Below are 15472 nucleotides of genomic sequence, written 5' to 3'. Positions count from 1 at the left end.
GCCTCTTCTAGTTGAAGAAAACAGCTGACCCCCGCTGGCTTTCTCTCCCCCGGGTTAGGCATCCCTGTCTCCTTGGCCCTCCTTTCCTAACTTGTTTGTCCTCCCCTCAGTCAGTGGTTTAGATAGATTGAGTGTGGAGTGCAGTTACCCTGACAGTGTACGAAGAACACTGGGCTGAGGGTGGGAAAATGCATCCAGGTCCCTTGATCTTTGGAGGCCTCAGTTTCTTCATCTATTAAATGGGGGCAATTATCCCCACTCTGCCTCTATCACAGGCTTGTTGTGAGGCTCAAAGGATGGAATGTCCCTGAAAGAGCTGGTCAGTGCATATCCATGCTTTCACTAGTTTATTCCCGCATTTCTGTTTGTTGAACTCCCTCTAAGTGGCAGGCACTGTGTGGTGGATGCAAAGAATGAACAGGACCTCCCCATGTAGTGAACAGAACAGAGGAGAATTGCGATCATTCAGTCAGTGTTGAAGGGGCTTTGAGGCCAGACAGATCTGGGCTTCAGTCTAGCTTTCTTCATTCATTAGTTGGGTGAACAGGTTACTTTACCTCTCTGAGCCTCAGTTTCCTCATCTGTAAAATGGGCTGTAAAGAGAACAGAAGGGGAAAGTCCGTGAGGCCCTTGGCACAGGACCTGGCACAAGGCCTGTCCTTGTCTAGTGATGACAGCCCTTTGCCCAAGCTGGCAGGTCCAGGTCCACTGTCCTCCGCCTTCCTGCAGGGATTCTGGGTGTAGCTTGTCAAGCAAACCCCCTTCCCAAAGGCTGTCACCTGCAAGTGGCCCCTGTGTTTGGGCCTTAGGTTGACTGAGGCTACATCTGTTTTCTTATGCTGTAGGAGTCAGACCAGCTTTGATGAACCGACCTTGGAGTGGGCAGGAGGTCAAGGTTGGGGCCTCACCACCTGCCAGCCTGAGGTTTCCTGCTGTGCCCCCACCCACCCCCGGGCTGAGCAGCTCTGGGCTCGTTCCCCTCAGAGCCGCATTCAGCTCGGCGTGGTGCGGTCTGGCCCAGAGCGAGTGATGAGCTGGGAACAAGGGGTCATTGTCAGCGGGAACTACTTCTGGTTTCAATTACTCTGCAGGGCATGAGGGAATTCGGAGTGAGCACAGGTCAGGAGGCTGCTAGGGCAGGAGTCGAGGGCTTCCCCACCCCACGTCCCTCCCTCTGGCCCCCGAGGTGTCTGTTGTCCCCGTTTGACTCTGCCCAAGGGTCAAGCATCCCAGCTTTACTGCCCTGGAGCTGGGCTCTGGGGCGTTGGCCTGGTTGACCCAGAACCCCTTCCACTCTGGTTCCTCACAGCTGGTACCAGGAGTGCCTGGGTCCCTCCCTGAGTGGAACGACAGGGGACATTACCGGGTGTCCTTAACACCTTCTCCCATGCATCCTTCAGGCCACACCGACCACAGCCAGGCCCTGTCCCCTGAGAGTGGCCGGTTTTGACTCGGATGTGGGGGAAGGGCAGCTGTGAGAAAACCTTGCCTGCAGGGAGGCAGCTAGGCAGCTCCCCGCCCTGGGACTCCGCAGTGGCCATGCAGGGTGTGGCTTTCCAGCCTCTCCCCTGGAAGATGGACCCCTCCCCTGCCTTCAGCCTGGGCTGGGTGTGCACGTCCAGGGGAAGCGTCTGCCTCGAGAGTCCGTGTTTTATATCCATGCTGCCTGCTGCTCTCAGCAGGTCCATGGGAGGCTCTTCCCTTCGCTGCCATCATCACCACTGTGCCAGCCCAGAGGCACACGGGGAGGGACGGGGGCACCGGGACTGTTCCTCTCCCTGCCTCTGACACCATCTCCTCCCAGGGCCCAGGTGACTAGAGCTGTTTCAGACCCGTTCTCTGTCCAGTGCCTCACCTGCTGTCCTTCTTCAAGGCAGGTCTGGACGGCTCGGTTGTACTTGGAGAGCAGAGTGGGCAGCGGGATGCGGGAGAGCCAGGGGCAGGATCCTACGAGAGGACCCGCCCTGCTGTCCAAAGGCCTTCCCAAACTTGTAGGACAACCTCTCTCTTCCAGCCCCCGCTCAGCCGCCTCCGTCTCCCGGGTGTTCCTGATCTGGGGAGCCTGGGCTCTGCCCAGGGGGTTCTGGAGACAGGAAGCATTGGGCAGGAAACAGACAGAGGCACGGGTCTCCTCTGCCTCCTGCCCTGCGTGGGAATGCCCCCTTAGCAGGCAGGCGTGGTGCCCGCTCCCCCGGCTCACCTGGGAGAGGTGAGAGGCAGCAGAGAAGCTGATGTGGAGAGGACCTTGGGAACTGATTCCTTCAGGCCCTGAGAACAATCCCGCCTCTCCACAGACCAAAAGAGGGTGCTCTCCCAGCTCTGGGCCCGGGGGCTCCTAGACTCAGAAGCAGAAGACCCAGGTTTGATCGCAGCTCCACCATCTAATAGCGAGGCGACCTCTCCGAGTGCTCCCTCTCAGACCCGTGCAAGGATCAGATGAGTCCTCGGAGGCAGCAGTACCTGGCTTACTGCACGCTCCCAGTAACCGCTCACCTCCCTGCTGGCGGAGGCTGCCATTCAGCCTCCTAGGATGGTCCTGCCTTTGACTTTATTCAAAACCTTTGAGAAAAGGACTTAGTAGGGGAATTGCCAGGGACTCCCTGAGTGAGGGCTGAGGCTGTACGTGAATGCTGATCGGGGGCGCCTTATGTGGCTCTCCCTCACTGTGGGCGCTGCGCAGCCCAGCCTGGCCGCGGCACGAGCCGTGGGGGCAGTGGTGGCTCTTGGTGAGGGCCCGACCCCCAGGTGCCACCCACTCCCCATGGGCTGGCACAGGGAAAGCGAGGCATAGCCTGCTCACACCCTTGGAGGCAAGAGCTGAGCTGCACTGGCTTCAGGCCGGAGGTGACCCAGAAAACACCACCAGACTGACTCCATGAGATAAGTGTTATCCTATTGTAAGGCCACCGAAGGGAGCCCACACCAGCAAAGCAGAGGCCCAGAGTTTTCCCAAAGCAGAGAGAAAAGTAGAGATAAAACATGAGCTTCAGATCCAGGACTCTGACCCAAAAGTTTCCTTAAAAAGCCCCTAATCTTCCGACTTCCACATCTACCCACCCTGGAGGGGAGCGAGGGCCAATGGCCGTGGTAGAGGAATAGCAGTTCTCATGGGAACTGTCCTCCTTTAAGCCTCTGTCCTTAAAGGAGGACCAGAGGCTTCAGAGTCTGCGGGGCTTGGGGATTACTGGGGTGACCCAAGGTGCTCCCAAGGCAGGGAGTGGTGGACAAAGGCAGTGTGAGTGGGTAGGGTCCTGGAACCCCACTTCAGCCAGGGGCCTCTGCTCCCTGCTTCTGCCGTTAGCTGATTGGGGGCAGGGAGACTTTGGCATAAGGTTTCATTTAGAAAGAAAGCGGGGCATATCCTCTGCTTAAAAAAAATTCACTGCTGACCACTTGTCTGGTCCAAGATCCTGTTTGACAGGTGTGGAAGCTAAGCCCAGAGAGGGGGAGTGGCTTCCACAGTGACGAGGCAGGACTCACACCCCGGTTCCGTGGCTCCCAGGAGCTTTCTTCTGTTCATTTGGAGCTCAGAGTTGGGTGGAAAAGAGTTGCTTAATATTAGCAAAAGAGAAAAAAAGCATGGAGGCTCAGCGGACCCTGACCTACTTTCAAACCCCCCTGCCTGAGGCTGTTGTGTTTTCAGTCTGCGGCCTGGGAGGACCCCTGGAGTGCTCTGGCCCCTGGCTGTGCTGGGAGACCCCGGCCATACTGCCTCCGTCCTGGGAGCAGGCAAGCGGCCAAGGGGGTCTGGGTGTCAGTCTGGCTGTGAGTTATATCCATGAGTTGTGTGGGAAGGAATGGATGGATGTGTGGTGGGTGTGCTCTACCCACTCTGTCCCTGGTGGGTTTTGTTTTAGGTATACAAGATGTTCCCAAAGGCTCAAGTGGATTTTCCACCCTTTTTCCGTGACCAAATATGCTGTAAGAATTACTAGGAGTTGCCAGGGCCCATTAGGACATTAGGACAGTCCTGAAGCAGGCAAGCTCTGTGGCTGTCTCAGCCTCTCCTAGAGCCACCAAGCACCCTCGAGACACCAGCCTGGGGTGGCCAGGCAGAGTGGAGGGTGAGGCTGTGTGCAGAACAGCCCGTGCTTTGCACTGTCCTATGACTCGGCCAGGCCTTGGGAGATGGGAGGGTCATGGTACACCTTGAGGTTGGGCTGCGGAGCAACTACCTTTGAATCCTGGCTGCCCCCCTGTCCCAACATCCTGGAAGCCGCTCCCCATCCCCCTCTCAGGCGGCCATCTAAAGCTACCAGTAACCACTAATCTACAGAGTTGAGGCTCCAGATCTTAGAGACCTGCAACCCCACACACAGCTGTTAGCAGGCAGGACCCAGACCCCGGAGTCCTGGCCTGGATGCCTGAAAGAGTCCCCAGTTGCTGGCACTTATCTCCTTGGACGGTGGGTCAGTGGTGGGGTGGCTAGGGCTCGGTCTGGAGTTTCACAGCTCCAAGTGAGCTGTGACCCGTTCAGGGTCCTTCCCACCTGGCATGTGGTGGGTATCTATTCAGTGATGAATGAATGGGTAAATGAGTGAAAAAGTAGCTTCTAGGCTCAGCTCTGCCATTGGCGACTCAGTGACTCTGAGCAAAGTGTTCCTGTCCCCAGGCCTAATGCAGGCCTGGAACATAGCAGATGCTCAAAAAGTGTGGATGGAAAAACATAAACAGGTCTCACTTTCTCATTCTCTGAAGATCTCTGCCCTTCCGATCCACAGTTTGGGTTAGGGTCGGTACAGAACAAGGTGAGAACACACGTTAGGAATGCAAGGACCCCAGGGCCATTCATCTTAAAGGGACTCTCCCGCCCCCCTTTCTCACAGTTTCCCTGCAATGTGCCACCCTCCCTGCCAACTCATACCCCCTCTGCGTGGGCCCCGGGCTCCCGTGCACTGCCCGCCCTGCTGGTTCTCTCTCGGGCTGGACTCCGGTGCCTGTCTCTGGGCAGGAACCACCATGGGCTTCCTTTCTGCAGCCCTCCCAGCCTCACACACCACTTGCTCTCCACCCACACCCCGCCTCCCAGCTCTGCTCCTGCGGGGCCTGTCCAGCTGCTCCCCTGGGGCTGAAGGGAGCGCACCTGGCTGACCCCGGGCCACACCGCTGCCGGTCCTCGTCCTCAGCGCCATCCCAGGCTCCTCTCCAGCTCTAGCTCCTGCACCCAGCCTCTCTGGGTGGCCCTTTGGGGCTCTCCTCTCCCCCTCACTCCCAGGCTGTCCTCGCTGGGGTGCCTGTGGCCTTGGTCTAGCTGGCTGCTCAGAAACCCCCTTTCCTGCCTTCAAGTCACTTGGCTGGAGGATAGGGACAGGGAATCGGGGTTCCAGTCTGGGCTGAAGGGAAGATGAAAGTCGTTCCAGTGGGGAAAAGGAGGTCACTCCAGAGAAGTAGCAGCAGCATCGCAAGGTTCTGAGAAAGAAACTTCCTCCTTGTGTTCACAGGCTGGAGGATTTGCCTGGAAGCTGTCCCCATCCCCAGCTGTCACCAAGGCAGCACTGGTGGCAGTCCCTGCCTCTCCTGCCCACACAGCTCGGGCTGCATATATTCCCTGTTGACCTTTTTTTTCTTCAGTGATGCCTCTGCTGATCACTTTAGCCTGATTCTGCCTCAATCATAGCTGTGCTGGGTGGCCGGTCCCAGCCACCCCAGGTATATACCCCTCCCTCGGTGTAACCCAGGGTCCTGCCCCGCACCTCCCTGGGGACGGCCCCTCTCATTCCTTTGGCAGAGAGCCTGGGGAGGGGGTGAGGGAGGATGGGACAGTCTACTAGGAATGTTTTTAATTCCAAAGGCAGTGACATCTGTTCATGTGGGCCTTCCCACCCAGGCTCTGTTTATCCAGACAGGGGGCCCTTGCTCATCCTCAGAGGCCGGTTCTGCCAGGACGGACAGAGCAGAAAGGGGTGCCGTCACTTCCAGGGTGGCCGGGACAGCCTGAGCCTAGCCCACCCAGTGAAGCTGAGGAAGGGTCTGTGGTGGGCTGGAGGGACCAGAACTCAGACGGCTGCTTTTGAGGAACTCGCTAGGAACATTTGTCTTGCCCAACCCCCCTGCTGCAGCCTGCTCCTAGACCATTGCTTCCAGGAAGCAGCGAGTCAGGCTTGGGGAAGAGAAGGCAAGTCTGTGCTGTCCCTAGAGAGAACCCCCAGCCCACAGGGAGGAAGGAAAGATGAGCATCTCAAGGGAAGAGCCTCCCAACAGCTATCCATCTGCTAAGGCGCTTATGTCACCATGGAGACCAGTTGGCCATCTTTCATCCAATCAGAGCTTGCTTTACCCAGACAAGTGTTGAGCCTGGGGTTCCTAAGACAGACAAGTATAAAGCTTTGGGAAGAGAATCTGCACTGCCCCTCTTCTCCCACACACCTGGCGGGGGACGCACCTTACTCAACATCCCCCAGACTGCATCCTGTGGCATGTGACCCAGATAGAGGACAGAGAACCTTAGAAAGCCAGTGAGGGGCCAGTTTTGAAGTTAACAGTTGGCAGTGCCCAGCACAGACCATGTGTCTGCAGCAGGTGAATGTGGTCAGCAATTATAATGGCACCTTACCGGCCAGTTACACAACCAGCATTTGCCCATTAGCTGAGGGATGCAGAGCAAAGCCAGGGAGGGTGACCTTTTTCTCTTCTGGCCCACGCCAACCCCTCCTCCAGGAAGCCTTCCCTGATTCTCTCTGGCTAGAATTGTCCTCCCCTTTCTCTCAGCTTTCGTGGCACTTGATCTGTGCTGTTCTTGCAGCATAAGACTGGGTTTCTTGAGGGCAAAAACGATGCTTTGTCCATCTGGGTGTGACGTGTGGTAGGTGCACGATTGGTAAATGCCAAATGCATGAATGCCTTTCTGCCTCCTGTTAAGAGGTGTTTAAGCCTTTGTCTCCTCTCCTCTCTTGGGTTGTCAGCTTTGTCAAGCACAGCCTATTGATTCATCTTTGTGATTTCCCCAGCCCCTATCCAGGGTTGGGCACATAGCCAGGCCCTCAGTCAGTACCTCTTGAATGAAATCACTGGGATGAAGAGGTGAAGACCACAGGAATGGGTGAAGCCTTGGAGGAGGTGGGTTTTGTGCAGCTGGTGGGGGCAGCTGCTGGCCCCTCATGGGGCTGGAGGGAGATTCTCTTCAGAGGTGGCCCCCAGGTGCCCTGGGAGAGCAGGTCAGGGGTGGGTCAAGAAGGGTGGCTCAGGCCCCAGCTGGGCAGGGGACACAGGCATGTCCCTGCCTTGGTGGGTCTCTTCCCCTCCCACTCAAGGCTTACTGGGAAAACGGTTGTGGCTCTGCCCCGCTTAGCTGCACTGGCTTTGGGCAACTTTAGCTCAGGTAGGAGGAGGCTCTGTGCAGCCTTGGCAGCCCAGCCCTGTCTGCACTGTGCAGAAGCAGGTGTGGAGCATGGAGCCCTAGAAGAGATGGGGCTGTGGCCCAGCCACCCTGCAAGGACCACCAGAGTCCAGCAGAGTTCCAGGACTCCACGTCCACCTCCAGGCAGAAGGCAGCACAGGACCAGACCCTGCCACACTGGGATATCACAGTGGTGAGGGCCTAGCCAGACCTCTGTTCGTGGCCTGGCCCAGGCTGGTCTGGGCAAGTGGCTTAGCTTCTCTGTACCCTTAGTTTCCTCAAATGGAAAAATGGGGATGTGAGGACATACTTCCTAAGGTTGGGGGAGCAGTGAGTGAGGTTCTCCACGTGGAGGGTTAGCGTGGTGCCCGTCGCATAGTAAGCTCGGTGAAGGGCGTCTCTTGTCATGATCGAGTCTTGGCTCCCTCTGTGGGGAAGCCACCCCTTTCTGCAAAAGCACCGCGGGCTCTGATGATAAACCCCAAGACGTGTGTGCTGGTTGACATTCAGCAGGTGCATTCCAGATGCCAGGGGCTGCTTCTGGGCCCCGACCCACCTGCCCTGGTGGCCTGACCCAGCTCTTTCCCCCGAATCCAGAGAACCAGCCACACTTCAGTGGTTGTGAGCGCCAGGGCCTTTGGAGGAGACCTGTCACTAGCCAGCTGCAGTTCCGTGACCTCAGGCGAGAGCTTCATCTTCCTGAGCCCCAGTCCTCACAACTCTAAACAATACCACCAACGGCACAGAAGTCGTGAGGCTTCAACGCCAGCAGATATTTGAACGCCCTTTGCATGGGACCCGGCTCACGGTTGGCGCTGCGAAAATACTGGTTTCCTTCCTCCCCCGTGCCAAGCTCTACAGGGTGTGACGCCTGGACGCCTCTGGGTTGTGTGGACCCTAATCATCTGGGGTTCAGGCCTTTCTCTGTTCTCCAAACACCGGACACTGACTTGTTACCTTGTGAAATGAACATTCATCAACTTGAGAGTCAAGAACAAGTTCTTAGTTCTCTATCCCAAGGCACCCAGCACAGAGTGGCTTATTGCCGTTTTGTCAGTGGACGTCCTCTGCCCCCAGCAGCACAGCCCTTTTTTTGGCTTTTCTGGTGAAGGGCACCAGTGATGGTTAGAAGTGGCCCGTGAGAGGAGCACCTCTTGCTGGGCATCTGTAACCCGTGTCGTCCTTGGATTTTTTTGCTCATGTCCCCAGAGAAGGTCCATAGTAGCTGATTCCCTCTGGGGCTGCTAAAGCCCAGGAGGTTGCCCAGCTAGGGATCTTCTTTATTCTTTACACAGGAGTCCACGCGGGTCGGGCCCTGTCACTGAGTTGGCATTGAGGGAGGCATCTGGGGCAGGAGTAGAACCCCAGGGCAGTACTGGTTCTCTGCCCGGGGCCAAGGGCAGCTGTTGATGGCTCCTGGCCCTGAGCCCTGGCCTCTGCAGACCCCCTCTGGCTTCCCCCAGCCTCCCGCAGACACCCCAGCCACAAGGCGCCGCCTGGTGGGGAAGGGGTTAACCAGGGCTCTAGAGGGGAAGAGACTGGCTGGTTGAGCTGCTCGTCAAACTTACTTTAGTAGGGGCTGGAGGGAGGGCCGAAGGGTGGGTGAGGAGGAGGCCCAGCCTGCCAAGAGTTAAAACCGGGAGGTTGGGTGTTTTGGAGGGGGCAGCCTCCCGCGCCTCTTTTGAGTCACTTCCTCCGCTGGGGGGGGCTGGGGGCGGGGGCTCCCCGGCAGCTTCGGGCGCTGCGCCGCGCGCTCTGGGCTGGCCTCCCGCTAGCCTGGCCGGGACCAGCGAGCCGGTGCTGCTCCAGCGGTGTCTCCGGGGAGGGAGGACGCAGAGGGAGGAGAAAGCGGAGCCCCGCACTGTGCGCTTCCCTGCCCGGCTCAAGTAACAGTCCCGGCGGCTCGGCTGAGGCTGCGCCCGCTCCCACCCTCCCTCCAGCGGCTCCGGAGCCCCGGCGGCCCGCGCCTCGCCGCCTCCCCGTCCCCGGAGCTGAGCTGGCCCCGCAGGCAGGCTCGCCGTCGGGCCGGGCTTTGCCGCTGCCGCCGGCATGACCGACGTCTTGCCTCAGCCCGACTGCAGCTTGAAGGCGGTGTGCGAGCCCCTGGAGCGCTGCTGCCTGGACCCGCTGGAGGAGCCGGGGAGCAAGCGGCCCCCCAACACCGGCGCGCGGCTCTGGGGCCGCGTGCGCAGCAAGCTCCTCCGCCAAAAGGTGCCCGAGGGGCTCGAGCGGGTCGGCCGGGGTGGACGACAGGGACTGAGGTGGGCGGGGGGCCTGCTGGGGCTCTGGGCAGCCCCTTTTTGGAGCTCACTGCGCCTCCTACCTGACGGAGGGACCCTGGGACGGAGGCTGGGGTAAGCTGTGGGTTGGCTGTAAGTGACCTTAACGTGATGATTAACGCTGTTGCTACCCCAGCTTCCGAGCCCTGCTCTCTCTGCCTCTGTCCCTGTCTCACGAAGAGGGGGGCTGTCTCCTGTGCGAGAGGACTGCCTGGCTCCTTTCTGCACCTCTGCGGGTGGAAATATGAACAGATGGGGCGAGGGGCTCCTGGGTCTCAGTTTCCCCTACAGCGCCCAGCCCAGACCCGCCACCCTGCGTCCAGTGGCCGCCTCTTCTGCTGAGGGGCACCGGCGGAAGCACCTCAGTACCACCGCCGTGTGAGGTTTCTTTGGGGTTGTGGGGAGCTGGCGGTGCTGCCGAGTCTGGGGGCTATAGGCTGCCTCTTCAGGGACCACCCAGAGGCCTGCTGGCCCAGTGCGAGTCAGGCACCAGGCAACTCAGTCAGTGTGCCAGGGGTTTCCTGACCCAGCAGGCAGCTCAGACCAAGCTGAGCCAGGGCAGACTGCCCATCCTGCCTGCCGCCCCAGACCTGGGCGGGGATGAAAATCTGAGATAGAAGCTGACTGTCCTGCAGCTGGGCAGGCTGCCGCAGGGCTGGCTTTGGGCCCTGGCATTGGGCGTCTGAGGAAGAGCCAGACCATCGCCTAGCACACAGTAAGCGCTTGATAACTGTAGACCAAATTAACCACCTAAGCAAATGTCGCAGGGTGCCTGTCCCGGCTGGCCAGGGCTGTGCCTGTCCTTCCAGGTAGTGATAACAGAGGCTTGGCTAGTCTGTGTTGCTGGTGGGGATTTACAAGCCCTCCTGTGGGGGTCCGAGGGGGGTCCCTCTGTGCAGATTCTCACTGCCAGCCAGCATAGAGGCTCCTGGCACCTGCAAGAGGATGTGATCTTGGGCCCGTTGGCTCCTTATCTACTTTCATCCTCTTCCAACGGGGCATACGTGACCTCCCAGAGGGAACATCAGTCCTGGAAAGTGCTGGGCAGGGCAGCAACTTGAGCTGTCCTGCATTGGCCCCTGTGTCACCTTCAGCCTCTCTAGGGACGAGGCTAGCAGAGCCCTGCTGGCCTCAGCTGCTACCAGAGCCCCTCTGTGCTGAGGCAGCTGTCTGTGCCCGGCAGCCCGGAGCCGTCCCCTGCCTGTACCCCCTTCCCAGCCCCTGCTGAGGCCAGCAGACACCAACCCAAAGCTCATTGTCCATTTCCAGACCTAGAGGCTGGTAAGAAAGTGATCCAGCAGGTTCCTGGCCCAGTCCCAGCCAAACAGAGTCCTTCCGGTTTACCTGCCCCTTTGCCGGGGTTGGGGGGTGGCAGGTAGGGGGCAGTTTTTAAACCTTGAAACTCCAGACTTTCAGTTCTTTCCCTGGGCATTAGTGACTAGCAAAACCAAGAAGCCGCTTCAGGAATCCTTTAGCCAGCTTCACCTCTGGTGGTATCTGACAGTTCTGTGTCTGATGGTGCCCTCTGGGCAAGGGTGGCAGCCCAGCCAGGCTCTGGGCTGCTGAGCTGATTGGCATCAATGCAACTGCAGGGTGGCTCTGGCGCTGGGATGCTCTGTGCGGCGGGTGATTTAGTCCCCTAGCTCCTGCTGTGTGACAAAGTATGTTGGTGTCGCAGACACAAGGGTCTGTACCGTGGGTGACAGAGGGACATTCATTCACCCTGCTGTGCCTGCCTTGCTGTGCCCGGGGTTGGTGGGTGAGCAGGCAGGCTTGTGGAGCCAGACCCGCTGCCCACCTCCCTTCTCTTCCCAGCTGCATTAACCTATTTTTTTTCAGTACAGCAGGCTCACTGCCAGACGAGGGGGCTGGGATCGGGCAGCAGCTTAGGTGGGTGGGGGAAGGGTGCCAGGTACTGCCCAGCCCGACAGGAGGGGTCACCTCATTAACTCCTCATTTAACTTTGCCACAAAGATGTGATGCTGTGGATGCCTGAGACACCTGTGGCCCTCCTGCTGCCACTTAACTAAAGATTCATGAAGCCTGGAGGGGGGTGTATGTGAGTCATCTGGGGACCCCGTGCTGGGGCTGAAGAATCTGTTTGAATGGAGAAAGCCCAGTGTTAGCCTGTGGAGCCTCTGGCCCCAGGAGTCTGCGCTGGCTGGAAGAGGGGCGGTAGGGACCACTCGCAGACTCTCCTCTGGGTCCTCAGTGTGGGGCTCTGTTTGCCGTTGTGCTTGTCCCCGAGGAGAGTCCTGCGGCTGAAGCCTCACTCCAGACTCTGACTTGGCAGTTGGCTTGTTGTGCAAGCATTGAGCAGAGGAGACACGTGGCATTGGAGTTTGTGGGTTCTGCCAGTGCTCTCAGCGTTTAACTTCACATTTCTACTTTCCTTTTCCTTTTTTTTTTTTTTTTTTTTTGGCTTTAAATCACCCTCAAGGAGACCAGGCTCAGTGCCTGGTCTTCCTCCCATTCTGCCTGTTTCTAGAGCCTTAGGTTGCACTTGGGAGGGAGAAGGACTGAACGAGGAATCCCATCCATACCCCACAAAGTGTCCAAAGGTTTTAATTGGGTCACTTGTGGGAGCCAGAGAGGCTAGGAGTGCCCCAGGGGAGCAGCGGCCAGGCCAGAAGTTTTTGTCTCTGGCAGCAGGGGTGGGGAGGGGCAGGAATCCATGCCCCTACTGTTGCCCTGCAGCCAAGGTGAAGACGTCCAGACCCAGACCAGGCCAGATACTGGCTGGAGGTGGGGACTCAGGCTGAACTGGCAGAGTCCAGGAGAGTGGGGGAGAGTTGAGGATGGTTCCTGATGACCTTGCCGCTGCTTCAAGGGGTTGCCACATGGGTCTGGGAATTCCCCACCACCAAAGAGCTTCTGTCAGGAAGCCAGAGGCCAGCAAGGTGGATTGAGGTGTTTCCTGCTGAGCTCCAGGACGAGCCCACCTGCTCTGAGATGGGGTTTGCTCCCCTCTACGTCTAGGGAAGGTCAGAGGTGCAACCCGAAGAAAGACAGGATGGGGAGCCCTCTTTGGGCCACTAGTCTGGGGAACCTAGGGTTCAGGAGGGTCCCTTTCTTTGTCATCTTGATTGCAACTGCAGGACAGCTCCAGACCCCTCCCAGAGTCTGTAATATAACCTGACAGTTTCCTAACAGGTACCATCAGGTATGCAAACCATGTGCATGTCCCCAGGGCTCAGTCAGCCATTCACTGGCTGTTCCAGGCATTGAGGGTAGAAGGGTGCTGGGGTATAGAGAGATGTCTTGGGCTCATTTACTTTTACTTCATCATCTGGCTGTGGGCATCAAGAAAGATCTTGAAACCTTACTAGACACCAATAGACACCTCTCCTGCCCCGGCTGCCCCCCTCTCTGCCCTACCCCCTTTCTCCCACCCTTCCCCCCTCCACCTTATTTGCCGGAGGGAAGGGACCTGCATCCTGTCTTCACCATTCACATGCCCATTCACACCCCTATAGCGATCCCTCAGCTGTCGGAAGCGGACAGTAGTGCCTCTCCGCGGGGCTGGAGACCCCTGCGGCCAGCCCATTTCCTCCCTGGCCTCTGTGTGGGCCAGGGCTGTGACCAGGCTGGCTGGCTGGGGGCTTGGAAGGGGGAGCAGTGAGACCTCCCTGCATCCCTGCAGCCAGCATACATACTCCCTAGAGGGAGAGGATCTTACTCCTGGAGCCACACGGGTGGCCTCCTGACCCCCCCTGCTCCCACTTCTCCACTGAGCTGGCTCCCAAGAGGCCTGTTTGATTCCACAGAGCAGGAGTCCTCAACTCTGAGAACCTGATGACAGTTATGGAGCTCCACCCAGACCCAGAGCCACGCACATGCACAAACTGTATGCTGTTTCAGAGAGGGTCACGGATCCCCAGGTAGGAACCCGTGCTCTGAGCGCACTGGGCAAGCTGCTGTTTCTTGGCGCCGGGGGAGGTTAGAAGGGGCACCGGCCCTCACCAGCATCTCTGTGGTCCACAGGTGGCTTGGCCAGGCAGCCATGCTGGGCTTGGTGGCCCAGCTTTTGGATGGCCTTGGACCGGGGAGAGCTGGGCCTGCCAGTGCTGCCCAAGCCCAGTGGCGCAGGACTGTCCAGAGGCCGTGAAGGCCCAGGAGGGCAGACGTTTTGGAAAGAGCCCAGAAACTTCTGCAGGTGCCGGTGTGGGGGAGTTACCAGGCACTGGTCAGAGCACCCAAGTCTGGAAAGGCCCAGCCCTCTGCTGAGTGGCCTTGCTGGATGCCCAGATTGTCAGGAGCTGGTCCGCAGGTGCTATTTTGGCTTCCTTTTCCCCATCAAATCGTGCTGGGAGTTGGAAGGGTGTTCGTGTTCTGACAGCTCCCTTGCACCCAAAGGAACACACGTCCCCGTGCCTGGAACTTGCCTGCCCAATCCCCGGGAGAAAGCCAGAGTCAGTCCTGGATCCCAGTGAGGCTTAGACTAAGGCCCCATTGTCCTTGGTCCCCCCAGGTGGGCCTAGAGAGGTGGGAAGTGACCGTGGGAGCTGCCGGTGGGAGTCTGCTGCAGAGAGGCTGGGAGGGCCCTGTAGCCCCACGGTGATTTCACCAATTCTGCTTTGGTTGAGAGAGAGTGGAACTCATGCCTGAGCCAGAAGCTGGAACCGTCTCTCTCCTGGACAGTGACCCCAGCCAGGGTGGGTGCCTCAGATGGGCACAGCCAGAGCAGCGACAGCCACGAATCCCCTTCCCATCAGACACCTGAATGCCCCCTCTGTGCTCTGCCCTCCTCCTTGGAGCGCCCCCCTCCTCTCAGGCTGGTGTAGCCTAGGAGGCCAGAGAAGGAAGAGCACCGGGCTGGTAGGAGTCAAGAGGCCTCGTTTTTCTAATCCTGAGTCTACGGTCTTAACTTGCTGTGTGACCTTGGGCAGATCGCTTCACCTCTCTGGTTCTCTGGCATCAGTATAATGAAGGAGCTGAACAGGATGATCTCCTAGATCCAGTTCATATGGTGATTTTGGCCACGTCTCAAGATTCCTACGCCTAAGCCTTAAACTCTCAACATGCTGGGAAAGTCTGGGTGGAAGAGGTCACAGTGCTGCCCCTGGGCCACGGCCAGCCATTCACTGAGCACGGGAGGAGAGAGGCGAGCAGGAATGTGGGGCTTCTCGACCCCTGTCCCGAGCAAAGGGCATTGCTTTCTCCAGCCTGCATAGCCCACTTTGTTCATTTGGTCTCTGAATATTGATGGGGCATCTTCATGTGCTGAGCACGCCAGAGGCAGCCCAGGCAGAGGCCTTGCTCTCAGGGAACTTGCTGTCCATAGGCGAGTCAGGCAATAAATGAGATCATTTTATGCTGCACAAGTACTTCGAGGAAGATAAAACTGGGTAGCAGATTAGATAATAAAGCAGAGGGGAGAGGCCTTGCTTGAAGAGATAATTTTGAACTAAGATTTAAATGACAGAAAGGGTTCTTGAAAGATTCAGGGACAATGCCTTCCAGGCAGAGGTGAAAACCCTGCAGCCTGGGGGGACCATGGTGTGTTCAGAGGCAGACAGAGGCTGTGTGGAGCATAGGAAGTGACCTTGGACAGAGGGGGCAGCAGCCTTGCAGGCCTTGACAAGGAGGTGGGCTTCTAATCTGAGTGCAGCGGGAAGCCACTGGGGAGTTTAAGCCCAGTTTTAGTGATGCTGACATGTTTTGATCGGGTGCTGAGTACCAGGCATCATTCTTAGCTCATGATGTGTTAGGTGATAACCCACGAGGTGCTGTTAGGCTCAGAGAGTGACACGATGAGGTCCCACCCAGTGGCTTAGTGCAGAAAGTGCTTTTAGCCATCATGCCCCCCTGCCAAGGAGGAGGCCCAGGGCCCACTCGGGTTTGCGGCTGTTTCTTG

At 58.3% G+C, this 15472-nt stretch overlaps 1 protein-coding gene across 4 annotated transcripts in view; it reads left to right on the top strand.

The window, feature by feature from the left end:
• Positions 1 to 15472, top strand: part of ABR (ABR activator of RhoGEF and GTPase) — a 178630-nt gene that overhangs the window by 146710 nt on the left and 16448 nt on the right. The window contains exon 1 of one of the 4 annotated variants that reach the window (XM_061176124.1): positions 9039 to 9547. The exons of the other annotated variants lie outside the window; for them this stretch is intronic. Coding sequence (XP_061032107.1) covers positions 9386 to 9547 — 162 coding nt within the window. The 5' untranslated portion in view covers positions 9039 to 9385. Of the gene's footprint in view, positions 1 to 9038; positions 9548 to 15472 lie in introns of those variants that run through there. 4 annotated transcript variants of the gene reach the window in all.

The sequence above is a fragment of the Eubalaena glacialis genome, chromosome 19, assembly GCF_028564815.1.
Source record: "Eubalaena glacialis isolate mEubGla1 chromosome 19, mEubGla1.1.hap2.+ XY, whole genome shotgun sequence".
In the NCBI taxonomy this organism is placed as follows: Eukaryota; Metazoa; Chordata; class Mammalia; order Artiodactyla; family Balaenidae; genus Eubalaena; species Eubalaena glacialis.
Note: the sequence above shows the minus strand (reverse complement) of the source record. Positions and strands in the feature narration are given on the sequence as shown.